Below are 26,977 nucleotides of genomic sequence, written 5' to 3'. Positions count from 1 at the left end.
TGGTCCTTCCTGCATTAAAACTGCTCCTACACCATGCTCGGACACATCTGTGGTTATGACAAAAGGTTGGTCGAAGCCTGGGGCCCTTAGTACAGGGTCAGACGTAAGGGCCACCTTAAACTGATTAAAGGCTTCCTGACACTTTTCAGTCCATTGAACTGCATTTGGTGGTTTTTTCCTGGTTAGGTGTGTTAGTGGGGTGGCAATTTGGCTGTAGTGTGGTACAAACCGTCGATATTACCCGGCCAAGCCCAAGAAGGATTGGACCTCCTTCTTTGACTTAGGGACAGGCCAATTTTGGATAGCATTTACTTTAGCCTCTAGGAGGTTGATAGTTCCTTGACCCACCTAGTGTCCAAGGTAGGTAACCCTGTTTAGGCCTATTTGACATTTCTTGGCCTTAACTGTTAATCCGGATTCCCTTGTGCGCTGGAAGACAGCTTGAAGGTGTTCCAGGTGTTCTGCCCATGAATCTGAGAATATAGCCACATCATCAAGGTAGGCGACTGCAAATTCCCCAAATCCAGCCAGAAGGTTATCTACCAGTCTCTGGAAGGTGGTGGATGCATTTTGCAGTCCAAAAGGGATTACATTAAATTCATACAGACCTACATGGGTGATGAAAGCTGACATTTTCTTTGCTGGGTCATCTAGCGGCACTTGTCAGTACCCCAGTCTAAGGTGGGGATGAACTGGGCACATCCCAGTTTCTCCAATATCTCATCTGTGCCTGGCATTGGATAGTTTTCTGGGCAAGTTACAGCATTTAGCTTATAGTAGTCCAGGCAAAAGTGGATTTCCCTGTCTGGTTTGGAAACCAGATCCAGTGGAGATGCCCATGGACTCTCAGAGGGGCAGATTACACCCATCTGTAACATGTCCTTGATCTCCCTTTCTACTGCAGTTTTGGCTTGAGGAGCCAACCGTAGGGTTGGGCTCTAATGGGTGAGCATCACCTGTGTCAATGGAGTGGTACGCCTGTTCTCTCTGTCCCAGGGTGGCTGAAAATATTGGCGTGAAGTTGGTGCACAGCTGCTGGATTTGCTGTCGCTGATTATGCCCAGGGGTTATGAAAAGGCTCACCTCTTCTACGCCACCATTGCTTTTTCCTTCATAGTGGACTCCTTCAGGCCACTCAGCGTCATCTCTCTCCTGGGCTGTAAACTGGAGAATCTTGATTTCTCAGGAATAAAAGGGCTTTAGAGAATTAATATGGTATACTTTAGATTTTGGGAATGCCATGAGGTAATTAACAGCTCCCAGGCACTCTTGGTCCATAAATGGCCCCTCCCACAACATTTCCATCTTATTGGCCTGGAGCGCTTTCAGGACCATGACTTGGTCACCTCCTCTGAAGGAACGCTCTCTGGCATGTTCATCATACCAGGCCTTTTGCTCTTGTTGAGTACCCTGTAGGTTTTCTCGAGCAAGGGCTAGAAAGTTTTTGAGGGTGTTTTGCAGGTTGGTTACAAAGTCCAAAATGTTCGTTCCTGGAGAAGCTGTAACCCCCTCCCATTGCTGCTTCACCAACTGTAATGGCCCTTTATCTTCATGGCCATAAACAAGTTCAAAGGGTGAAAATCCCAAACTGGGATGTGGTACAGCCCTGTAGGCAAAGAGCAACTACTGCAACACTAGGTCCCAATCATTGGAGTGCTCATTCACAAATTTACATATCATGGCCCCCAAAGTTCCATTAAACTTCTCCACTAGGCCATTCGTTTGATGGTGCTAAGGGGTGGCAACCAAATGGTTTATCCCATGAGCTCCCCAAAGACGTTTCATGGTGCCTGCCAGGAAGTTAGTTCCCGAATCCATAAGGATGTCGGAGGGCCAACCTACTCTGGCAAAAATGTCTGCCAATGCCTGGCTCACGCTTTTAGCCCAGGTGTTGCTTGGAGCTACTGCTTCCGGCCATCGGGTGGCAAAATCCATGAAGGTCACTATGTACAGCTTTCCTCTTGGTGTCTTCTTAGGGAAAGGACCCAGAATATCCACAGCTACAGCTGAAATGGGACCTCAATTATGGGAAGTGACTGGAGAGGGGCCTTGACCTTGTCTTTGGGCTTTCCCACCCTCTGGCACACCTCCCAAGACTGGACGTAGGTAGAAACGTCCTTGCCCATTCCCTTCCAGTGGAATGACTTCACCAAAGGGTCCTTGGTCCTGTTCACCCCAGCATGACCCTGGGGTCCCACCGAGAGTCCCTGGGGTCCCAGGGTGATGAGTTGCAGTTGGCTGGTGCTCTTGGGGCATTTGGCCTTCACATGCCCCAGTTCATTACACTTAAAGCATCGCCCAGCTGATTATGGGCTGGGGTGAGGTGGGTGGTTGGAGACTGGGGTTGTGGGACGAGAGGGCATCTGGGGTTTCCCTGGCTGTGTGGACGGCTCCTCCTTGCGAGGTGGGGCTTGGGCTGAGTCCGATGGTGGGGTGTTGTCTTGGGTTGCCCCTTCTGGTATCCCCACCAACTGCTACTAGCTTTCTTCTTCTCCGCCACCTCCACCCATTTGGCTCTGATCTCACAAGCCTTGATTACAGTTTTGGGCTTCCCATCTTTGATGTACCTTTCTATTTCCTCAGGGTCAACCAGGGCACTGCTCTAAGAACTGCTCTAAGAACCCTCTAAGAACTGCTCCATTTGTATTAGGAGAGACAGAGGAGAACGTTACTCACCTGTGCAGTAACTGAGGTTCTTCGAGATGGTTGTCCCTGTGGGTGCTCTACTTTTAGGTGTTTGAGCACTCCTATGCTTCTAGTCAGAGATTTAAGGTAGCAGTGCCCTGGTTGACCATGCACGCACTGCAGCCAGCTCGTGCTGCTCTGAGTGCGTATCGTGTGCGCACAGCCAACTGTCTCCCAGTTCCTTCTGTGCCACAGAAGATCGAAGAGAAACTCTGAAGCAGAGGGGAGGAGGGGGAGTAGTGAAGCACCGACAGGGACAACCGTCTCAAAGAACCTCAGTTACTGCACAGGTGATTAACCTTCTCTTCTTCTTCGAGGAGTGTCCCTTTGGGTGCTCCACTTTTAGGTGACTATGGAGCAGCACCCTTCAGTGGAAGGAGGGGCTTTGGAGATGTTTACTGGGCTATGGATAACACCGATTCTCCAAAATGAGCGTCAGCAGCTGATTGCTTCTCTATGGCGTAATTTCTGGTGAAGGTGTGGGCTGATGCCCAGGTAGCTGCTTTATATATATCAATGATGGGTATATCTTTAAGAAAGGCTATTGATGTGGATATAGCCCTGGTGGAGTGCGTGTGAAGACCAGATGGGGGTTCTAGGTTGTGTTCGCGGTAGCATAATCAGTTGCACTCCAATATCCATTTTGAAAGTTGTTGTTTGGAAATGGGTAGTCCTTGAGATCGTTCCATTGCAGAAACGAACAGTCTGGTGGATTTTCTGAATGTCTGTGTTCTATCTATAGAGAATGCAAGTGCTCTAAGAACGTCCAGTGTGTGAAGAGATGCTTCCCTGCTGTCAGCATGTGGCTTCGGAAGAATACAGGTAAGTAGATGGGCTGGTTTAGATGGAAGGATGAGGCCACTTTAGGTATGAATTTCGGATGTGGGCGAAGGATTACCTTGTCCTTGAAGAATATGGTTAAGGTGAAGTTACCATCACTCTCCAACCCATCGTGCTGACGTAATTGCGACTAGAAAGGTGATTTTCATGGACAAGTGTAATAGTGAGCAGGTAGCCAGAGGCTCAAAAGGTTTGCCCATGAGAGTACGGAGGATTAAGTTAAGGTCCCACATAGGGGTAGGGTCTCTGTCTGTAGGGTAAGTATTCTGTATACCCTTGAGGAAGTGTTTAGTGAGAGGATGCACAAATATAGTGAGGCCATCTACTTTGGAATGGAAAGCTGTGATTGCAGATAAATGTACCTGGAGTGAACTGATAGAAAGACCTAATTTTTTTAGGGTCAGCATATATTCACGTATTGCGGGTAATGGAGCCGTTCGAGGGGAGAGTTGTTTGTCTCTGCACCATATGGAGAAACGACGCCACTTTTGAGCGTATGTTTTTTGTGTGGTTAATCATCTGCTGTTCATCAAAATATCCCAGACCTCTGTGGAACAGCCTGCCTCCCAAGGTATCAGCCACAGATTAGCCATGCCTTGAGATGGAGGATCGGGATGTTGGGGTGATGGAGACGACCTGAGTCCTGTGTGAGTAGGCGAGGTACGAGTGGGAGGAGCCACAGTGGTGTTTTGATCATCTGGTTGAGGTAGGGAAACCAGGTTTGTCTGGGCCAGGTTGGAGCAATCAGGATTACTTGGGATCTGTCCTGTTTTATCTTATAAAGGACAGGAGATATCAGAGGAATTGGGGGAAAAGCATACATTAGAGGTGTCATAAACATACAGCTAAGGGTAGCATAAAATCCCTCCAGGGTAGCTGTCCTGAATCTTTACCTGCATGGGTTAAGAAGCTCAAATAACCTAGTTGGCACCTGACCAAAAGGGCCAATGAAGAAAGAAGATACATTCAAATCTGGGTGGGGCGGAGAGGGTTTGTTTGTGCTCTCTTTGTTTGTTCCCTCTCGGGACGAAGAGAGAGACCAAGCAGGTAAAGCAACTCCTAAAAAGATCCTGAAATGATACATCTAAAATTACAGAAATTGTAAGTAATAGCAAGGAAATGCGTTAGATTATCTTTTGTTTTTAGCGTGTGAATTTTCCCTATGCTAAGAGGGAGATTTATTCCTGTTTTTGTACCTTTGAAGTTGAGCCTAGAGGGGAATCCTCTGTGGTTTAAATCTTTTTATTACCCTATAAAAAGTACCTTCCATCCTGATTTTTGCAGGTGTGATTCTTATACTTTTTTTTAAAATAAAATTCTTCTTTTAAGAACCTGATTGATTTTCAGTGTCCTAAAAACCAAGGGGTTTGGTTTGTGCTCACTTTGTACCAATTAGTGAGGATATTATTCTCAAGCCTCCACAGGAAAAGGGGTGAAGGGGCTTGGGGGGATATTTTAGGGAAATAGGGACTCCAAGTGGTCCTTTTCCTGAATCTTTGTCTAAATTACTTGGTGGTGGCAGCAGTACCATCCAAAGACAAGGAAAGAATTTGTGCCTTGGGGAAGTTTTTAACCTAAGCTTGTAGAAATAAGCTTATGGGGTCTTTCATGCGGGTCCCCACATCTGTACCCCAGAGTTCAGAGTGGGGAGGGAACCCTGATAAGAGGCACTTCCCATTTCATGAGGAAGCCATCCCTGAGGGATTTTTCCTCGAGTCCTCCTGGGGAGCAGTATTGAAGGCACTTGGTATTGTGGGACTTACAAAAAGGTCTATTGTGGGGAAACCCCAGTGTTGGAAGTTAGTGGTGAGGATTTCCGGGTCCATTTCCCATTTGTGTGAGTGGGAGAAGTTTCTACTTAGATCATCCACTGTGCTGTTTTGGCTTCCCGCTAGGTAGGCTGCTTTGAGGTCTATGTTGTGGGAGATGCACCACTCCCAAAGGTGAACCGCCTCTGTGCAGAGCGGGTAAGATCGAGCCCCACCTTGGCGACTGATATAAAACATGGTGGCCAAATTGTCTGTAAGGATCTGCACTGTCTTGTTGTGAATGAGGGGCAGCAAATGGTGGCATGCATTGGAGGACCATCTGCCCTGGATGGTATGTTCAGACAGGTGTGCTCCTCAGTCCAGGAGAGACGCATTCATGGTTATTGTTACTGATGGGGTGTGTCGTTGGAACGGGACATGCGTGCAGACGTTGGAATGGTTTGTCCACCAGGATAACGAGTTCTTTATTGCGGTGGGCATGGTCAGTCGCTTGTGAATGGAAGGTATGTATACTGTACGGAGCCATGCCTGAAGGTGCCTCATATGAAGTCGTGCATGTTTCATGACAAACGTGGTTGCTGACACGTGTCCTAGAAGTTGGAGGCATAACCTGGCAGATGTCTGCAGGCTGTTTTGTATGGTTGCTATGAAGTTTGTTAATGTCAGGAAGTGTTGTTGGGGTAGACTTGCCAATGCCGTGGTGCAGTCCAGGTGGATGCATGAATTTCAACTGTTGGGTTGGAATTAGGGTGGATTTAGGGCATTGATTTGTAGGCCTAGTCTTCTGAACAGATGTGCAGTGAGAGACAAAGCATCCACCGCCTGTTGGTATGTAGAAGCTTTCAACAGGCAATCATCCAGATAGGGGAATATAATTACCCCTGTCTGCAAAGATGGGCTGTGACCACAGCGGGGACTTTGGAGAAAACTCACGGGGCCATGGAAAGTCCAAATGGGAGCACTTTGTACTGGAAATGTAGGTTGCCTACTGTGAAAGGAAGGAACCTTCTGTGTGCAGGATGTATGGTAACGTGGAAATAAGCATCCTGGAGGTTGAGGGCTGAGAGCAAATCTCCCTTCTCCAATGCTGGGATTATGGTTGCAAGGGTAACCATCTTGAAACGCTGAGTTCTGATAAACTTGTTTTGCTTGCGCAGGTCCAATATGGGCCTCCAGCCACCCGTTTTCTTTTGGGTGAGGAAATATTGTGAATAAAACCCGGTCCTCCTGCGTTTGGGAGGTACAGGTTCTACGGCACCCAGTTGCAGGAGGTGATTTATTTCCTGCTGTAGTAGGTGCTTTTGAGAAGGGTTCCTGAAGAGGGACAGGAAAGGGGGGTGGGTTGGTGGAATAGAGGTGAAGGGGATGGAATAACCCTTGAGTATAATTTCCAGAACCCATTTGTCCGATGTAATGGTTACCCAGACCGGATAGAAAGGTGTTAGGCAGTCCCCAAAGGGACTGGAATCGGGAGATGGTTGCGGCAATGGAATTTGAGGGGTCCTCATGCCCTTGACCAACACTTCAAAATGCCTGTCTAGAAGTAGATAGTTGGGACATGGTGGATTGCCCCGGTGTCTGTCGTCGTCTTGACTGACGTCATTTGCAACATTGGTAGTATTGTCTCTGCAGCTGGGTATACAGAGCAGTATGGAAGCGCTGGGTGTAAAATGCACCCTATTTCTTTTTGTTATCAGTTACGGGAATTCCCAAGGTTTTCAGTGTGGCACTGGAGTCCTTGAGTGTATGCAAGGCTGCATCCATGGTGTCCGCAAAGAGTTTCTGTCCCTCAGAAGGTAAGTCCTTGATCATGGCCTGGATTTCCTTGGGGAATCCGGAAAGGTGGAGCCAAGAGGCCCTCCGCATGACTACTGACGTGGCAATGGAGTGAGCCGTCGTCTCTGCAGAATCCAGTGATTCCTGCAAGGCCGTCAATCAGGGAACCTTCTGAGATGCTAGCTCTGTATTGTTCTTTTTTGTCTGTTGGGAGATGCTCAATAATCATAGACATCTATGCAAAAATGTTGTGAGTGTATTTGGCTAATAGGGTGGAGCAGTTAGCGATGCATAACTGAAGAGTCGCTGAGGAATAGGCCTTTCTACCAACAGGTCAAGGCATTTCCAGTCTTTGTCGTAAGGGGTGGTACGAGCCAGGTGTTGTTTTCCCCTTTGATTAACGGCTTCCACAACCAGTGAGTTTGGGCTAGGGTGAGTGAAGAGGAACTCAGCCCCTTTTGCTGGCATGTAATACTTCTTGTCTGAACGTTTACAAGAAGGTGGGGCCGTGACCGGTGTCTGCCAGACTGTTTTTGCTGGGTCCATAATGGCAGAATTAATAGGCAATGCAATCTTGGCCACAGAAGAGGCATGGAGAATGTCAGTGAGCTTATGCTGTGTCTCTGGCAGCTCTTCTAAGCAGATGCCTAGCGAATTAGCCACACGCTTAAACAGATCTTGGAAAGATTTAAAGTCATCCCCCTGTGTGGGGGGAGGCATGATTGTGTCCTCCGGGGATGAGGAAGAAATATGGGTAGGAGGTAGGATGTCACCCTCTATTAAGTCCTCATTGCCCTCTTGCTCCTCCCCGGTGACTTCAGGGGAAGCTGGGGCAACCAGTGAAGTAGATCTAGCTGATCTTGGTGTTCTGGACCTGGATTGGTTATTGTGAGCTCTGTACATTGTCCATGGGTCCCAATATGGCCAGTTTGGTGGGAGGGCTATGGGGGGGCATCCATAGAGGGGGTTGCCACACTGTGGGTTGTAGCCCTGAGGTTCCAGGTTTGGGTGATGAATGGCAGGGGGTGCCCATCCTTACAGCCACTTCATCCTCTTGAGAGAGGAGGGGCTGAGCCAGCAGGTGTAGCCGTGAGACTCAGTGCCATCAGTGCCGAAGAGAGGCGTGCCAGGGTGGGGGCAACGAAAAGGTCTGCCTGGCTAGCAGGCATAGGAGGCACACAGAGGTTAGTCAGCGTCTGTGTGGCCGGTGCTGTGGGCTTGCTGTAATGTACAGGAACGGCAGGTGGCACCATAGCACTGCTCGGGGCCAAGGGCTTCAGCTCTCTCGGCTCTGAGGGAACAGGCCATGGCTGCCTTTCTGCGAGCTAGACTGCACCGGGTCTCTTGCCCCTCAGTTTGCCTCTGCACTAGACGAACCCGGTGCCACGCGGTCCGAGGCTCTGCGTGCCAATGGTACTGGGGCAGATTTAGCGGTCGGAGATAGCTTTTTGCATGGCAATTCTCGCTCGGGGCGAGTGGGGCGGAGTGAGGCCCCTTCTTTGTTTTCATGGGGGCTGGATCCTTTGTGCTCCTCTGTCTACACTACCCGCAGGATCCAAGGGCAGCGATCGATCCAGCGGCGGTCAATTTATCGCATCTACTCTAGACAGGGTAAATCGACCCCCCCGAGCGCTCTCCTGTCGACTCCGGTACTCCACTGGCACGAGAGGCGCCGGCCAAGTCAACGGGGGAGCAGCAGCAGTCGACTCACTGCAGTAAAGGCAGGGCAGAGAATAGATCTAAGTAGGTCAACTTCAGCTACGTTATTCATGTAGCTGAAGTTGCATAATTTAGATCGATCCCCCCCCTCCCCCCGCCAGTGTAGACCAGGCCTCCGAGGAGGATCCCATATCCCACAGGAAGAAGAAAAGGAGGACTTGTGGCACCTTAGAGACTAACCAATTCATTTGAGCACAAGCTTTCGTGAGCTACAGCTCACTTCATTGGATGCATAAAGTGGAAAATACAGTGTGGAGATTTATATACACACAGACCATGAAAAAATGGGTGTTTATCACACACATTGTAAGGAGAGTGATCACTTAAGATGAGCTATTACCACCCCTTCCACCCGAGGCCACGCCCCTTTTTGGGGGGCCAGAGCGGCCCCGTACCGGTAAGATCTGCATTTTACTTTCACCCCTGGCTTGAGCTGGAGTTCCCTCGCCTTTCTGGCCTTGCCGTTAACGTCTTGTACTGGTGGCACTTCTGCGTAACGTGAGTCTCCCCCAGGCAATGAACACACTGGAAGTGACCGTCAGAGACTGCTATTGACAGTCTCCAGGTGAGGCACCGTTTAAAGCCTGGGAAGCCAGGCACGGCCGCTTAAAGAAGGCCTTTCTAAGAAGGCCTCTGTATCATCACCTACCTTGTAGGTGGGGAATTTCTTGGAATGGGGAGTGGTTCCTGGAGAAGGACTGTTAGGGCTACCTGATTGATCCAGCTTAGCCTTTTCCAGCTCTAAGAGCTTCAGCTCCATTTCCGCATCCAAGCGCTGCATCTCCATGTGCTTCGCCTCTCTCCTCTCCTCCACTTCTGCCTCCAAGCGCTTCTCCTCCACTTCCAAATGCTTCATCTCTAGGAAGAAATTCCTTTCTTCTGCAGTTAGAACTCAGCCTGGGTTAAGGGCATCCCTCCATCTTGGCCCCGGGATCTCGAGTTGGGGAGAGCTGACCCTTTCCTCCTGGGAAATTCCCGGCCCCCATGCACTTTCTGCATTTCTGTCATGGAGCTGGATGTCTGGGCTTGATCTTCTGTCTTCTCTGTGGCGTGCTGCTTTGGGAAGACTGGTTGCTCTAGGGTTTCGGTGCCTGACCACAACCTCATGCACAGGGCTGCCCTACTCTAGCCTAGCTATTTCGTTGCCATGAAACTAGAAAAAAGAACCCTGCTTGTTGGATTCCCTGGCTTGGCAGGCTGAACCCTTTTCGTGACTGTTGCCCCTCAGGTAGCAAAGAGAAGAAAAGAAAGAAAAAAAACTTCCTGGCTTTGCAGGCTGCCTAAAGAAAAAATGGGTTTCAGGTAACAGCTGTGTTAGTCTGTATTTGCAAAAAGAAAAGGAGTACTGTGGCACCTTAGAGACTAACCAATTTATTTGAGCATAAGCTTTCGTGAGCTACAGCTCACTTCATCGGATGCAAATCGAAAGCTTATGCTCAAATAAATTGGTTAGTCTCTAAGGTGCCACAAGTCCTCCTTTTCTTTTAAAGAAAAAATGTATCCTTTTAAAATCCCGAGGTCTGTGCTTCTCATTCAAAATGATCCCACAGCTCTGCCACCATGTCAAGGCTGATTTCCCACTCTAGCACTTTGAGTGCAGAAGGTCAGGATCTGCAAGGATTCTAAAAATTAGCACTGGCCACTCCAGGCTTGTATTAAACTCCCAAGGTTACAGCTTTTCTCTGACCTTGGATGGGTAGATGCTGCCACCACCCAAGTGCAAAAACCCCTTTGAGAACCCAGGAAGGCGCACCTGGGAATTCCTTTCTATGGGGTACCCTTAAGCCCTTTCACACACACCCCTCAGGTGGAGAGCTGACAAAGAAAACAAAGGAAATCAGCTGTTGCCACCAGCTAATTAAATAACATGTGAACACACCTCTTAAGACACAACACTCCAATCCTCTTCTTGAAAAAGGTAAACTTTATTTAAAAAAAAGAAAGAAAAAAAAGACATCTAAAACCTCAGGCTATTGCTAGATTTAAATAGAGCAAATAAAAAATTAAGAAGCAAAAATAGCTTTCTTGAGGTCCAGCTTAAAGGTTACAAACAAAACAAAAGCACCTGGGGTAAGCACAGAGGTGTCCACAAGCCATAAAGAAATAAAAGAGATAAACCTAATTGCGTCTCCCTAGACATTTCCTGATCTACTTACATATCTGGAGTTCAAAATGAGTAGTTTCTAGGTATGATCTGATGATTTCTCATACCTGGCTCAAGTTCTTACAGCATAATTCCAGCCCTGTCTCTGCGCTCTGGGAGAAAAGCACAGACAGACAAAAGGGAAGTTTTTTCCCAATTTTAAAAAGTTCTAGCCTTCCCTTTGGCTCTTTTGGTCAGGTGCTGACTCCCTTCCTTTTACCTATGGACTTTTTAACCCTTTACAGGTAAAGCAAGTAGAGAACAGTGACTAAGAGGGAGTTTATAGCTAACTGGCTGGCTAGCTACCCCTTCCTTCATTTATCACACATCCACTTAGAAAGCACCGTCAATATCACATGACTCGGCAATCCAATAACACACCCTGAATAACAAACAGAAATGAGGAACCGTTCCTGAACAGGATAAAAGGCCAACGCTAAACAGCCAGACACCTACATCCATATTCTAGCACCTAAATCAGCAGCCTGGTTTTTCATGAGGGCTGAAGCCAGGGGATACTGCTGGCTGCTCAGCATCTTTGGAAGTCGAGCCAGTTCTTTTAGGTACCTAAATATGGGCTCAAAACTGGAGTAACTGAATGAATTTCTCTGGACTCTATTATACAGAAGGTGAGACTAGATGATCTAAGGGCCCTTCTCGCTTTAAAATGTAGGAGTGATTCTACGAATATGGATCAGCTGCTGAATGCTGGCCCTAAATCATGACATATACTCCAGCCGGCTCCACGGGAGTCTTGCTGGTGGAGAGACACAGTCTTCAGTGGGAGCTACGCTATGCCACATCTGAATGTGACCCTTTGATGAATGGGAGTGGTACGGCCACATGCTCTTACCCCAGTTCATTTGGTCGTGCAGTCAGCTGCTCCACTTGCCACAGCCAGCTCTCAGGAAACAGGCTCCTTGAGGTGATATTTTTGTCAGACATGAACTTTTTATCCAAGTCACCTGGAAAGTCAAATCACAGACTGTCTGGCTCTGCTGTGACATTGATTGGGATGGGGCAAACCTGAAAGGATTCGGGGATGGGTCTGCTCTACTGACCTGAAAGCATCCGTGATTTGACCTACGTTGCCAGGTTTTGATGCTGCCAGCCCAGAAGAGCATGAATTGGAGTGTGGTTGAACGGCTGGAGGGGAAGCCACAGACTTCTTCTCTCCATGCCTGCCTTGCTGTTTCCCCACGAGCTAGCCTTTTCTGGGCTCCTATAACACTGGTATAAGCCACTGGCTCAGCGCTACATGCGCACCCTCTAGTGGATATTCTGCAAAGGGTAAGAGCCTACTACTATTCCTAGCTAGGGGAGTTACCCCTTTAGCTCAAGTGGTAGAGGACTGTGCTTTAGAAACAAAGGTTAAACCTCGTCGGCAACCTATGAAGAGGTTATTACCCTGATTCATCTGGGTCCCCATATCAACATGGTGCAACACTAACAGGATTGCTGCCACTGCATTCATGTTCATCTCCTACCTGGGGGATCTGTGAACATGGGCAGGGTTGGTTCATGTGGCATGGTCTTATTTCTCTAACAATTCCCCCAGCCTTGCTCCTCTGAGTGACATTGAAACCCTAGTACTTGCTTCTTGCAAGTTCCAGGTGGAGCTCCCGTTGCATCTTGTCCCGTACGGTCTTGATATAATTGCAGCAGTCAAGGAAGGTCTTCTTGCATTCATCCGTATCCAGGATGTACCCAGCCCGCTTCTCGCAGCTGTGCCCCATGGGGTTCTCGTACATCCCATCTTCACAGCATTTCTTCACCTTCCGGTCCTGGTAATCTGATGCTAAAATGTAAAAGCCAGAAGGTCATTCCTACCAAGCTTCTTCTACTCCTCTCTCTCTCTCTCTCTCTCTCTCTCTCTCTCTCATTAATTTACTACTAGACATGGCCAAAGAAGGAACATAGGAACTAGCACTCTGCTCTGTCTAATCCAGTATCTTGTCTCTAACAGTCACTAGCACCAGCAGCTTCAGAGAAAGGTGCAAGAAACCCCACAGTGGAATAACCTACCCACAGAGAAGTTTCTTCCTGACCCCAGTTAGAGGTTGGCTCATGCCCTGAAGCATGAGGATGTATAGCTCTTCTTTAAAAATCCTATCCTATGGAATGGTGAACATCTCTTCCTTTTCCATGTAAATGGCTCATCCTTTTTTTGAATCCTGCTAGGTTCTTGGCCTCAGTACAATCCTGTGATGGTGAGTACTGTGGGTTAATTATGCATTGTGTATGAAAATAGTTCCTTTTATAAATTCGTAGTAAGAAACCATTCAGTTGGGTTGAGTGTCTCCTTGTGCTTAAATGGGTAATTTAACAATGTATCTGTTGTTGTTATTTGAATTGCAGTAGCACTTTGGGTCCACAGTCATGGCCCAAACCCCCACTGTGTTGGGTGCTGTACCAACACAGAACAGAGAGACGGTCCGTGCCCCAAAGAGCAATTTACCATTCATTATTTTCTATACCTCTATCGCATCCCCTCTATAAATTTATCAGTTCCAATCTCTCCTCATATGGAAGTCTGTCCAAACTCCCCTGTCTCCTGTTACAGGAAATGCAGCTGGCAGAAGGCTGTAGCAGGGTGAAACTGGTCATGTAAGGGAATCACATTCCTGATTTGCATGCTTGCTTTGATCAAGGATAGCAAACCCCCTGATTAGTACCTACTTTTGATTGCCTTATACTCAATGAGCTGAACGGAGCGACGCCGGCGTTTTGCTGGCTGGGGACACTCTGGATCTGCAGAAGGAAGTGAGAAACACAAAATAAAAACCCACCCACCGAGTGAGGCCCTCCACTCAACTTGATGCCATTTCTCTGTCTGGATGTAACACGGTAACATTTGAACACCGCATCCGGTCAGTTCCCAAATTTCTGAGAATGGTCTAGGCCACAATGAGCGGAACCCCGTTGATTTAGGGGCAAATCAGAAAACCAGAAAAGCCAGTTTGGCACTTAACATATTGCTCCTTCCTGTCTGGCTGGGAGCCACATAAGAGCTGTTGGGCAGATGCTCAGCCAGCCAGGGCAACCAGAAGGAGAGGACAGTGAAGGAGGCTTCATTCCTCCCTCCCTCCTCGTGTGCTGCCCCCAAAAGCTTGCAGCCTGGGGCAGAGAGAGCAGAGAGAAGCACCAGCCATCTGCCCGTCCCTTCCTGGCCAGGGGAGAGAAAGATACTTTGGAAGAGGGAGAAACCCAGTGGACTAGCAGAGAAGGTCTTTGAATCCCCACCTCAGAACCACCCCATTCTTAAAATTAATCCCTCTTTTAATAGGTGGGGGGCCAGTGGGAATTCAGGACCTTATTCTCATCCCCCATGGTAACCCCAGCATTTCCATTCCTAGGCCGTTCCAGTGGGATTTGCCCTGCTAGACTGATGTCCCTACCCCCGGCTCATGCCGTAGGTTACTATGCCTTGCTTTGCTGATTCTTTCCTCCCTTCCTCCATTGTTCATGGCGACCGTTCAGCTCTATAGAGTGATACCTGTTCTCTGGGCTGTGGAAATCCTATTGCTCGTCTCCAGGGCCAGTCCAGCATCCGTAAATACCCCCAGATTGTTCTTTCCACTGCCAGCCGTACAGCCAATGTCACTCTTCTCCACAGAGTCCCAGATCTGTGAGGCGCAAATACAATGGTTGAGAGATTATTGTTAACAATGACACTTCCCATTTATATGGTGCCATCCAGCATGATCCCAAAGCATTATACAGGCTGTGAGCCGGATTCTGGTCTCAGGTACAATCGCGCGATCTGGAGTAACTCCACTGACTTCCTTTGACTTGCTCTGTGTTTGCAGCAGTGTAAATGAAAGCAAAATCTGAGACATAAGTAAAGTATTTATTGCAACTCAATCCCCATGGAAATGCGTCCGCCTCTGGGATGGAGCACAACAGCCATTCTGCCCCAGCAACACAACCGATTTTAGGAGGAGAGAGAGAGAATTATGCAGCCAGTTGAACCCAGACAGCAGAGGATGTTAGGCAGAGAGAAATCAAATACCCAAGTTAGAATTCAGCCAGCGCACCTGGGCCCTGACCCTTGTGGAAAGGGTCACAGGACATTTAATGACCAGAAGCTCTGTTTGATATGTCAGCTGAGAAATGGCACTTTCAGTACCATTGCGTCCCCTAAAACCTTGATAGGGCCCGGGGATCAGTGCTGACTCAGAAGAAAGCGCTCCCTCTTTTCAGTCACTAACACTTTTTTCCCTACAGCACAGCAACCACGAATGTTGCACGGGGACATTGGGTTCAGCACTGACTGGGAGGGGACAGCACCCCAGGCTGAGCCCCCGCTCCACTCAATGCAGCACAGCGCCCCCTGGCGCCGCACTGTGGTATTGGGTTCAGCTCTGACTGGGAGGGGACAGCGCCCCAGGCTGAGCCCCCGCTCCACTCAATGCAGCACAGCGCCCCCTAGGGCCGCATTGGGGCATTGGGTTCAGCTCTGACTGGCAGGGGAGAGCGCCCCCTACTGAGCACACTGCCACTCCCTGATGTACAGCACCACCATGAGCACTGGGGTGAGAACTACCTCTGAGGGGAGAGCGCCCCCTACTGCAACACCCATACAGTTCCCTAAAGCCCAGGACCATCTGGGTCAACACTGTCCAAAGGGAGGGTGTCCTTTAGTGTGTCCAGAACAGCACTCCCTACAGTACCCTGGGTTTCACTGGGTTTCCTCCCATCCAAGTACTCACCTGGCCCGGCCCAGCTCAGTTAAAGTACAGTGGAGCTCAAACCCCAAGTGGCAGGTCTGCAAACAAAAGGCTCACTTCGCTTTTCGCCATCTTGGAGCGTCAAGCAAGGATAAGAGCCGAGCTGCATTTCCCACTATAAAACATTACAAGTTACGACTAACATCTTTCATGCCCCACCTTAGATTGTGTAATTTTGTGTTTTTTGTTCAGAACGTAGACTCCTTTGTCCACGGCCACCAGGCCGACATAAGCTCTGTGGTCTCCTTCCAGCTTGAGTTTCATTGGAGTTCCCGGCTCATGGATTCTCCTGTCTTCATTGGTGGCTCCTTTCACCACAAGCTGTATGAAAGACAGTGAAGGGAGAGGTTTTGATTTAAAGCAGAGAGAGCAGCTAAGAACCCGTCCTTTGCAAAACATAGGAGAAAAGGAGGTAAGACTTCATGTTCCTTGAGCATCCAAAAGCCAGGTTCTGATCTCAGGGGCAGCTGTGTAAATCTGGAGGTTACTCCATATTCATGCTGGTGTAAACTGAGAGCTGAATTGGACCCAATGTCATAGAATCATAGAATATCAGGGTTGGAAGGGACCTCAGGAGGTCATCTAGTCCAACCCCCTGCTCAAAGCAGGACCAATCCCCAATTAAATCATCCCAGCCAGGGCTTTGTCAAGCCTGACCTTCTAAGGAAGGAGATTCTACCACCTCCCTAGGTAACGCATTCCAGTGTTTCACCACCCTCCTAGTGAAAAAGTTTTTCCTAATATCCAACCTAAACCTCCCCCACTGCAACTTGAGACCATTACTCCTTGTCCTGTCATCTTCTACCACTGAGAATAGTCTAGAACCATCCTCTTTGGAACCACCTCTCAGGTAGTTGAAAGCAGCTATCAAATCCCCCCTCATTCTTCTCTTCTGCAGACTAAACAATCCCAGTTCCCTCAGCCTCTCCTCATAAGTCATGTGTTCCAGACCCCTAATCATTTTTGTTGCCCTTCGCTGGACTCGCTCCAATTTATCCACATCCTTCTTGTAGTGTGGGGCCCAAAACTGGACACAGTACTCCAGATGAGGCCTCACCAATGTCGAATAGAGGGGAACGATCACGTCCCTCGATCTGCTCGCTATGCCCCTACTTATACATCCCAAAATGCCATTGGCCTTCTTGGCAACAAGGGCACACTGCTGACTCATATCCAGCTTCTCGTCCACTGTAACCCCTAGGTCCTTTTCCGCAGAACTGTCCATGCAGTCCCTTTGTTCCAGCCATGATGGAAGGTGACTTTGTCCCTCAGGCAGCCCTGAGAAATTTACAAGTAAGTTTGAACTGTAATAGATCTGCTCCATGGGCCCGATTCTGATCTCACACTGGTGTAAATCAGGAGCAATTAACTGGAGTTACAGCAGCGTAGCATTGTAGTTACATTATAGTCAGGTCCCCTATAGGTATTTGGAGTCACATCTGCTGAAGAACCAGCCCAGCCCTGGGAGACGGAGCTGGAATCAATTCTGACTGCCACATCATCAGCAAAATGGCTAATTATGGTGCAGATACAAAGCCAGATACTCAGCTGGCGCAAGTCAGTACAGCTCCATCCACTTCAATCCACGGAGTCTTTATTGCTGAGCTAGAAGGAACCATAGCTTGACTCCCAGATCCTAGAGTGGGTTGACAGCAGTGGCTTGTGGGGGCTGGGGAACTTCTTTGTACATGTAAACTGGTCAAATCTGATCTAGAATTTGCTGGGAGACAGTCAATGAGAAGCCCCACGGTGTCATTTTTAGAGTCCCTTTTGAGAGTCAGTCAGCACTTTCAGGCTAGGAAAAAGTCCCTCATAATGACACCTTCATAGGAATTAACACGTGGAAGGCCAACTTGAATATCAACCTACCGTTCCCATGCAAGTGTCCTTGATGTCCAGCCAGACCGAGTCTGCTACAATCTCTGAATTTCCTACTTGGTAGTAAGCCACGATGCGGAATGAAGGGATGAGGTCTGGAGTGATGGGCAGGGACATGGTCACCAGATTTTGTCCCTGCTGCCTGGCCTGTCTCCCTACATGAATGATCTTCCCTTTATTCAGGATCTAACAGGGAAACATGAGATGTGGATTTTTAAAGGACACAAGGTTAACACAATGGGTCATTCAGATTCCATGAATCTTCCCATCTACCTGTTTTCTACTACTAAGAGATGGTCACTTGCAACTTTTCAAATGGGCTTTTACATCTGAGCGGAGAGAGGAAAATAAGCTAAAATCCATGTGTTGCAGGAATAGGCTGTAGAGGCAGTGGTGCTAATATTCAACAAATCTGATTCCCAAATCTGAATATTGTTTGTTTCACCAACAGAGACCACCCCTCCTTTCCCCCATCCCACTCACCAACTACACTTCATATCCATGCTATATGGAAACTTTATTATTTGATTTGTCCAGCTAAAAGCAACAGAGTGGACCTACTACTCTGCATTGAAAAAGTAGCCGTGAAATCTAGTGTTTAGAGCAGGGAACTGAGACCTGGGACTCCTGGGTTCCATCCCCAGCTTTAAGAGGAAATATGCTCTAGTGAGTACATGGGGAGGAGTCAGGACTCCTGGTTCCATCTGCAGATCCAAGAGGAAGTATGGTTTAGTAGCGAGTGCAGAGGGGTGGTTGTTAGGACTCCTGGGTTCTATCTCCAGCTCCTGGAGGAAGTCGGCTTTATTGATTATCACAGGGCCCGGAGTCAGTAACCAGAAGTGGATAAGAGGTTGTCCCCATGACTGACTTTATTTCATTCACACTGTGACAGGGTGCTGGGCAAAGGGTTGCAGCTTCAGCCCTCTGTCACGCCCGCTTCTGTTTAGGGGAACAAATTAGAGTGGGCTGGAGGTAACCTGGCCCTAATTGGAGAGGCGGAGACAGCTGCTACCTAATTAGCCTGTGGCTGCACAAAAGCCTCAGGGGAAGGAAGCCAGGGGAGAGCAGAAGAAAAGGAAAAAGGCAGGGAATGAAAGCAGGGAAGTAGCTTCTCCTCCCTCCTGCCTGCAGACGGTGAAGGGTTACTTGTACATGGTGAAATGGTGGTGAGAACAAACCTGAGAATAAAGTGCACCAGTGGTTACTAAACCCAGGGTCTCAGAGTGACTTTGTGAATCTAGCAGAAGCCAAGGGGGCCCTGCCACACTCTGCTACACACACAATCAATATACTGCCTGACTGGGAAGAATTCTCTGCTACAGGTTCTCCTTACATGCAGTGGGAATATTAAAGGACAGGTGGAAACTCAGATGATGCCTAAGTTCCAGGAGATCCCAGTACCCAGGGACACAGCACTTACTATGTAGGTGAAATAGTGGATCTGATTCAGAACAGCTAGCTTGTTGCTCTTCAGGTGGAAATTCACAGGTAAGGTGTCTCCAGGTTTGAGCTCAGAAGCCGTCACCGCCAGATGGAGATAGTTTTTAGACTGTGCTTGGGACTGATAGGCTTCAGCCACCATGGACTTAGAAGCCTGGCGGTTTGCTGGGAGGTTGGGATGGGCAGTTTTTACCTGCAGGGGAGGTGGAGATAAAATCTTAGTTGAATCTGGGAGTGAGCTTAGGGTCTATAGCCTCTCACGCTGGGTCACGCTGTGAGCAATAGCAAAGGAAGCTCCCCTGAGATGCCATTGTTGGTGGATTCTGCTGCTAACAGCCATTCTAGGCATGACACCTCAGAGAAACGCCAAATGCCACTTTTAATTGGCCCGTTGCTTCAGCGCAGTCCTGCTGGGACTCCAGATTTCTGGACTGTAAGAGAACATGTCTCTGAACAGAGGAAACTGTCTTGCCCCTTGCAAGATGAATATGAAGAAGGACTCTCTCCTGAAGCGGCTGGACACAGATAGCTCCAGTGTTCTCTTGGGCTTTATAGCTTGAGCCTGGTGTCACCTCACAGGGTCTTCACACTAAGGAGCCATGAGCTGTCTACAGGCCTCCTTTGCTGCATGGTGGGTGGCAAGGGGACTAATCGGGACCTCTTTATGCCCATGTCAATGTTTTCTGGGATCTCTTCTGGCCCCACAATAGAGTATTGGTTACATGGTGATTGGAGCATCTCCAAAATCTAATGGCATACAGGAAACTGACCCCAGGTGCAGATGGAATGCACAGAGTTCAGTTATCCTCCTGCTCAGTGCATGAGAGGGGAGTGAATGCCGCCAACAGGGCATTTCCCTCTGGTGCATATAGTACATATAGTACTTAGCCCAGCCTCAGTGGTAGAAGGTTACTCACCGTGATGGGAACCTGCTGCTTATCCCCAGGCATGTTTATAATCAGCTTGGCAGTTCCATCTCCCTAGGTCGACCCAGCCGACTGGAATCCTTCGGCCTGTACTTGGACACGAGGGGCTGGGGAGCCATCGGGGTTTGTGACGTAGACCTGAGGGGCACAATCAAAAAGGGATGCGTCGAATAAGGGGTGCAGCGCTCCCTGCATCCTAACTTCAAATCAAATCGCATGTACGGCATCTCAGGTCCATAGCTTCAAAGGTATTTAGGTGCCTAACTTCCGTGGATTTCAATGGGAATTAAGCACCTAAATAACTTTCAGGAATGGGGCCTTAATGATCTGCTGTATCACACCACAAAATGCATACACATTTTAAAAAGTACAAACATAAAAAAATATAAAAACCACAACTTCAACCCTTCTCCTAAAATCAGTTTACGCTTTTATAACACCCAACAAAACAATATACAAAAATTAAGAATAAATTAATTCATGTAGGCCAGAGAGGAAATTAATTTCATGCTAGTCTTTTCTTGTTTTGGCCCCAGGCAAATAAGGCAACTGCCAATCGAACCAAAACACGATCACTGCCAACAAATATTCTGCTTTTTGAGCGAATGAGGCAAAAGGCTTCTGAGCCAAGATTGGAGATAGCCAATTATTTCTCAAGTGGCAATTAACACAGAGGAAGTGGATGGGAGTAGAGTTCATTGGAGGAGTCAGGCCAGTTAGTCAAGGCTTCCAAATATTGCTTGAATCTATGGATGCTCTTTAACTAAGGGAGCAGGGAGACATATTTGTTGCGCTAACATCTGTCATGTCCAGTTATTTACAAATATCTTCAACTCTGAGGTTAATTAAAGTTTTCACACTGTGACTTAGGGCATGTCTAGGCTGCAGTTGTATGCACGCCATGCCTGCTGGCTGTGGTGCTCTGTCCCCCTCTAGTGGCACCTAGACCACTTAGAGATTAATGAGTCTACTACAGCCTTAGCTAAGTGCCATGTGGCTTTTAGCTCACGCAGTAGCGGCTCATGCATTTAGCTCCGGAGGCCCCAGGTTCGATCCTGGCCCCGGCAGACCCTGGTCATCGGTGTTACACGGTCACAGGGTGATGGAAGCTAGTTCAGCGATGTCAGCTAGAGCTCCAGTCCCACCCTGTGACTGCAGTCGAGACATACCCTTTGAGTGTTGACTGGACCTGGTTCTGAAAACCCTGAAGACTGCAGAGATCAATGGCCTTGCAAAAGCCAAGATACTTTAAAGGTTTAAATCTATTACGCTGTTGCTACAAACATAGCCTAGGGTGACCAGAAGTCCTGATTTTATAGGGACAGTCCGAATATTTGGGGTTTTGTCTTATATAGGCCCCTATTACCCCCCACCCCCTTCCCGATTTTTCACACTTGCTGGCCCCACCGATCAGCTCCTCCCCCTCCCTCCCAGCACCTCCCGCCTGCCGAGGATCAGTTCAGCAGTGGGCAGGAGGTGCTGGGGGGCAGGGGGAGGAGAAGGCAGGGCAGAGTGGGGGCAGGAAGATGCGGCGTGGGTCTTGGGGGAAGGAGTGGAGTGGGGGCAAGGTCTGGGATGGAGCAGGGGTGGAGCACCCCCTGGGAAATCAGAAACTCAGCACCTCTGGACCTAAGATCTTTCCAGCCCCAGAGTTCTACACTGTATAAAATGTGAGCACCCACGTTAGCCCTAAGCATTCAGAGAGCCGGTGCAATTCAATTACCCCCATGCACACAAGAAAAACGGACAGCTACTTGCCTGGATCTTAAGGTTCAGCTAATGTATAGTCTTAAGTGCCTGCTGACAGAAAAATACTAAATTCCCTTCACAAACTCTTCAGCTTCAGAGGAGTGTGGGACCGTAAAACCATATTCTCTGTGGACAAGAGGACTGATGCTGATTGGTTCAGAATTTTAGGAGCATAATATTTCTCCCCCTGTAATGCAGCCTAACTCGCTGGGAGAAGAATCATTCTGTCAGTGCCAATTTTTAAATTCCCCCTCATCCTCCTATCCACAATGGTCCCTCTGCCCCCTATTTCTGCAAATGCCCCCGCTCTTTGGAACTCCTCACCTGTGCTCAATTCCCCTCTATAGTCAGAAAACCCTGAAGTGCCAGCAATTAACACACAGTCCAGGGAATATTATCCCACAGTACACGAGTGACCCCAGGGCACATTTTGGGCCAAACCTGTAGCTAGGTGCCATTTCACACCTTTCAGAGTAGCAGCCGTGTTAGTCTGTATTTGCAAAAAGAACAGGAGGACTTGTGGCACCTTAGAGGCTAACCAATTTATTTGAGCATAAGCTTTCATGAGCTACAGCTCACTTCATCGGATGCATAAAGTGGAAAGTACAGTGATGAGATTTTATATATACACCCAGACCATGAAAAAAACCATGAAAAAATATACATTGTAAGGAGAGTGATCACTTAAGATGAGCTATTACCAGCAGGAGAGTGGGGTGGGGGGAGAGAAAACCTTTTGAAGTGATAATCAAGGTGGGCCATTTCCAGCACATATCGGGCGGGGGGCGGGGGAGGAGGAATAAACAAGGGGAAATAGTTTCACTTAGTATAATGACTCAGCCACTCCCAGTCTCTATTCAAGCCTAAGTTAATTGTATCCAATTTGCAAATTAATTCCAATTCAGCAGTCTCTCATTGGAGTCTGTTTTCGAAGTTTTTTTGTTGAAGGATACTCACTTTGAGATCAGAAATCGAGTGACCAGAGAGATTGAAGTGTTCTCCGACTGGTTTATGAATGTTATAATTCTTGACGTCTGACTTGTGTCCATTTATTCTTTTACGTAGAGACTGTCCAGTTTGACCAATGTACATGGCAGAGGAGCATTGCTGGCACATGATGGCATATATCACATTGGTAGATGTGCAGGTGAACGAGCCTCTGATAGTGTGGCTGATGGGATTAGGCCCTGTGATGGTGTCCCTGAATAGATATGTCGGCACAGTTGGCAACGGGCTTTGTTGCAAGGATAGGTTCCTGGGTTAGTGGTTGTGTTGTGTGGTGTGTGGTTGCTGGTGAGTATTTGCTTCAGGTTGGGGGGCTGTCTGTAGGCAAGGACTGGCCTGTCTCCCATTTGTGAGAGTGATGGGTCATCCTTCAAGATAGGTTGTAGATGCTTGATAATGCGTTGGAGAGGTTTTAGTTGGGGGCTGAAGGTGATGGCTAGTGGCGTTCTGTTATTTTCTTTGTTGGGCCTGTCCTGTAATAGGTGACTTCTGGGTAATCTTCTGGCTCTGTCAATCTGTTTCTTTACTTCAGCAGGTGGGTATTGTAGTTGTAAGAATGCGTGATAGAGATCTTGTAGGTGTTTGTCTCTGCCTGAGGGGTTGGAGCAAATGCGGTTGTATCGTAGAGCTTGGCTGTAGACAATGGATCGTGTGGTGTGGTCTGGGTGAAAGCTGGAGGCATGTAGGTAGGAATAGCGGTCAGTAAGTTTCCGGTATAGGGTGGTGTTTATGTGACCATTGCTTATTAGCACTGTAGTGTCCAGGAAATGGATCTCTTATGTGGACTGGTCCAGGCTGAGGTTGATGGTGGGATGGAAATTGTTGAAATCATGGTGGAATTCCTCAAGGGCTTCTTTTCCATTGGTCCAGATGATGAAGATGTCATCAATATAGCGCAAGTAGAGTAGGGGCATTAGGGGACGAGAGCTGAGGAAGCGTTGTTCTAAGTCATTCATAAAAATGTTGGCATACTGTGGGGCCATGCGGGTACCCATAGCAGTGCCACTGATTTGAAGGTATACATTGTCCCCAAATGTGAAATAGTTATGGGTGAGGACAAAGTCACAAAGTTCAGCCACCAGGTTTGCCGTGACATTATTGGGGATAGTGTTCCTGATGGCTTGTAGTCCATCTTTGTGTGGAATGTTAGTGTAGAGGGCTTCTACATCCATAGTGGACAGGTTTTTTCTCTCCCCCACCCCACTATCCTGCTGGTAATAGCTCATCTTAAGTGATCACTCTCATAGAATCATAGAATATCAGAGTTGGAAGGGACCTCAGGAGGTCATCTAGTCCAACCCCCTGCTCAAAGCAGGACCAGTCCCCAATGTTTGCCCCAGATCCCTAAATGGCCCCTTCAAGGATTGAACTCACAACCCTGGGTTTAGCAGACCAATGCTCAAACCACTGAGCTATCCCTCCCTCCCTCTCCTTACAATGTATATTTTTTCATGGTTTTTTTCATGGTCTGTGTGTGTATATATAAAATCTCATCACTGTACTTTCCACTTTATGCATCCGATGAAGTGAGCTGTAGCTCACGAAAGCTTATGCTCAAATAAATTGGTTAGTCTCTAAGGTGCCAGAAATACTCCTCTTCTCATTTCACACCTTGTATTTGCTGTCAGCTTTTGGGCCAGACTCTGCACTTGTTAGGCCAGTGTAAATCTAGAGTGATTCCATTGCATTTAGTGGAGTCACACTGGAATTAGGTTGGTGTAACTGAGATTGGAATGTGGCCCTTTGTTTCTGTTCTATTCTAAGTTCTTATACCCCCCTCATCACCCTAGTACCCATAGTTCTCTCCTCTTTATACACCTCAGGCAACAGTGAGCATGATCTAGAAGAGATATTACCATGAGTTCAAAGGGCATCCCCGGCTTGAAATACTTGGGTGTTTTTGTGAAGTGGATCTGATAGGGAGATGTCACAATGTTAATTCCGGTGCTCTCCGCTTCCACCATGTCGCTGCCTGCAGAGAGAAGCCATGGGTCAATTAAAACTGAGCTAGGGAATACAAATTTTGTCCTTAAGGTCCAGGGTAAAACACAAGGAAGAGGCCATGGTCAGATATTGATTCAGTGCCGCTGATTCTTGTGATTTTATCATGAGTCTCCTGTTTTAATTCCTTGTCTTCAAGCCCCAGCTGCTAGAATCACCATATGGCATGAGAATCTCAGCTGTCATTTAAAAGAAGAAATACGTTTCTTCTGGTTGCAGAGAAAAGCTTGAAAGCATGTCCCAAGTGCGATCTAACGCCTCAAAAGCCAGAAGGGAAAGAAAAAGCAACCAAAGTTTACTATTTAAAAAAAACCTCATGATTTTTAATATGATCTCGTGATTTTGGGAGCTGGGGGACTGACTTGTGAATTTTGCATGTTTGTGGTTGACATTACTGCAGGCCGTTGAGCCTGATTCTGTTCTCACACCAGTATAAATCAGGAATAACTCCCCTATAGTCAGTGGCACTGCAGCAGTGAAAACAGAATCAGCCCCTTTCATGCTAAAACGACTTATTTTAGCTTTTAAAGAAGCAACAAGAAAGAACAAAAACAAAGTCCTGGGAGAGAGAGAGCAAGTGTTTGTGTCTCTATATAATAAGATTCCAGGACTGTCACTCTGAGGTTGTACCACTCTGAAGCCTAGAACGTCTGTTGCGTCTGTGTGAAGTGATGGAAGCAGCTATATAAGCAAGAGAAGGGCTCTTCTTAGTTACAATATCACCAGGTTCAATTATCACTGGGATTTGCAGTCTGTTACCAGCCAATTTTTAAGTCCCCAGCCATTCTGACGTTACAAGCCTGGTGTACAACTCCAGTAAGGCATGTGGCATGCCAAGAGCCCTAGACCATTGTGATATCAGACACAACTCAACCAACCAATCACCACCTTTACTCTACAACTAATTTGCATGCAGTAATTTCATTGGTTGTTTGGATTACTTGGCCCAATTGCCACACCCGTGCAACAGCACAGGCTTTCAGCTACTAGTTTCCTCTGTAACAAGCTACAGCTGCTCGGAACAGAATGGCTGCTCCCTCTGCAGGGAAAGTTAAGAGACCAGAGCTATGTAGAGCTGGAAGGGACTGCAAGAAGCCATCTAGTCCATCCCATGCACTGAGGCAGGAGTAAGTATGCCTAGACTATCCCTAAGAGCTGACCCAGAACTCTTAGAAATGGAAAGGTGCAATGCACAGAAAACAAAGGTGCAACAGTTTCAAGCTACTTTCGCTGGTGTAAATCTGGAGTTATTCCAGGTGTGACATTACACCCCATATCCTTCAGAGAAATATTGTTATTATATGATTATAGCATAACTAAGATGTGTTTTATGCAAGATGGGACTTGTGAGATATCATTGGAACGGTTGTGATTTACTGAATATGATTATCCCATTTGTATGCACGTATCATTTTTGTATCTTAAGTTAGGAATATTGACCCTACATCTGTACTACAAAAGTTTTTGTACCCGGAGAATACCCACCAGACAAAATGCAATCAATCTGGCTGGCTAGCTGGATACAAGTCAATAGACTGTTAGGGAGAACAATAGGACTTTGAAGAGGGTAATCTCCCATCTTCCTGGGATGCTGCAAATGGACTTCCTTTGTGTGAGTTATGGCTGCAGGGTCATGTGATTAAGTCACCTGATACTAGACTCCATAATAAAATGTGTCCTTTTCCACTATCCGGGGGTGGGAATCACACTGGAAGACAAAGGATTCCCACCGTATGTAAAACCTATTTAAGGCAGGGAAGTGCGATAATCAGGGTCGGTTCTTCACTGAAGCTTTGCCCAAGATGACTGCTGTAAACATCTAAGACTGATCTGGGAAGAAAGGACTGACCAGGCTAGACGGAGGGTGTCTAGCCTGTAAAAGAAATACTTGGAGTTTTAAGCTGCAAGCAAGAGCAGCTTGCCTTCAAGAAACTCTGCAATCTGCCTAAAACCACATTTAGGGTGAGAAATTAGTGCTTGTAACCAGTTTCTTTAGTATCTGAGCTTATATTGCGTTTTTGTTTTGTTTGCTGGGTAATCTGTTTTGATCTGTTTCCTATCCCTTATAACCACTTAAAATCTTTTGCAGTTAATAAACTTGTTTTTGTTTTCTCTAAAACCAGTTTGTGGAATTCATAACTGGGGAGCAAAAAGCTGTGCATATCATCCTCCACATTGAGAGAGGGGGCGGATTTCATGAGCTTATGCTGTACAGTTGTCTGTGCAGTGCAAGACAGTACAATTTTGGGTTTACATGCCAGAAGGGGGGTGCACGTGAGTGCTGGGAAATTCCTTAGCTGAAGCCTTCCTATGCAG

General features: G+C 47.6%; 1 protein-coding gene across 1 annotated transcript in view; it reads right to left on the bottom strand.

Annotated features, from left to right (window-relative positions):
• Positions 1-26,977, bottom strand: part of LOC141975424 (complement C3-like) — an 87,402-nt gene that overhangs the window by 42,586 nt on the left and 17,839 nt on the right. Inside the window, 9 exon segments of the mRNA XM_074935791.1 lie at positions 11,786-11,897; positions 12,530-12,730; positions 13,612-13,683; positions 14,429-14,558; positions 15,822-15,983; positions 17,532-17,726; positions 18,961-19,173; positions 19,898-20,044; positions 24,517-24,632. Coding sequence (XP_074791892.1) covers positions 11,786-11,897; positions 12,530-12,730; positions 13,612-13,683; positions 14,429-14,558; positions 15,822-15,983; positions 17,532-17,726; positions 18,961-19,173; positions 19,898-20,044; positions 24,517-24,632 — 1,348 coding nt within the window.

The sequence above is a fragment of the Natator depressus genome, chromosome 20 (genome assembly GCF_965152275.1).
Source record: "Natator depressus isolate rNatDep1 chromosome 20, rNatDep2.hap1, whole genome shotgun sequence".
NCBI lineage: Eukaryota > Metazoa > Chordata > Testudines > Cheloniidae > Natator > Natator depressus.
Note: the sequence above shows the minus strand (reverse complement) of the source record. Positions and strands in the feature narration are given on the sequence as shown.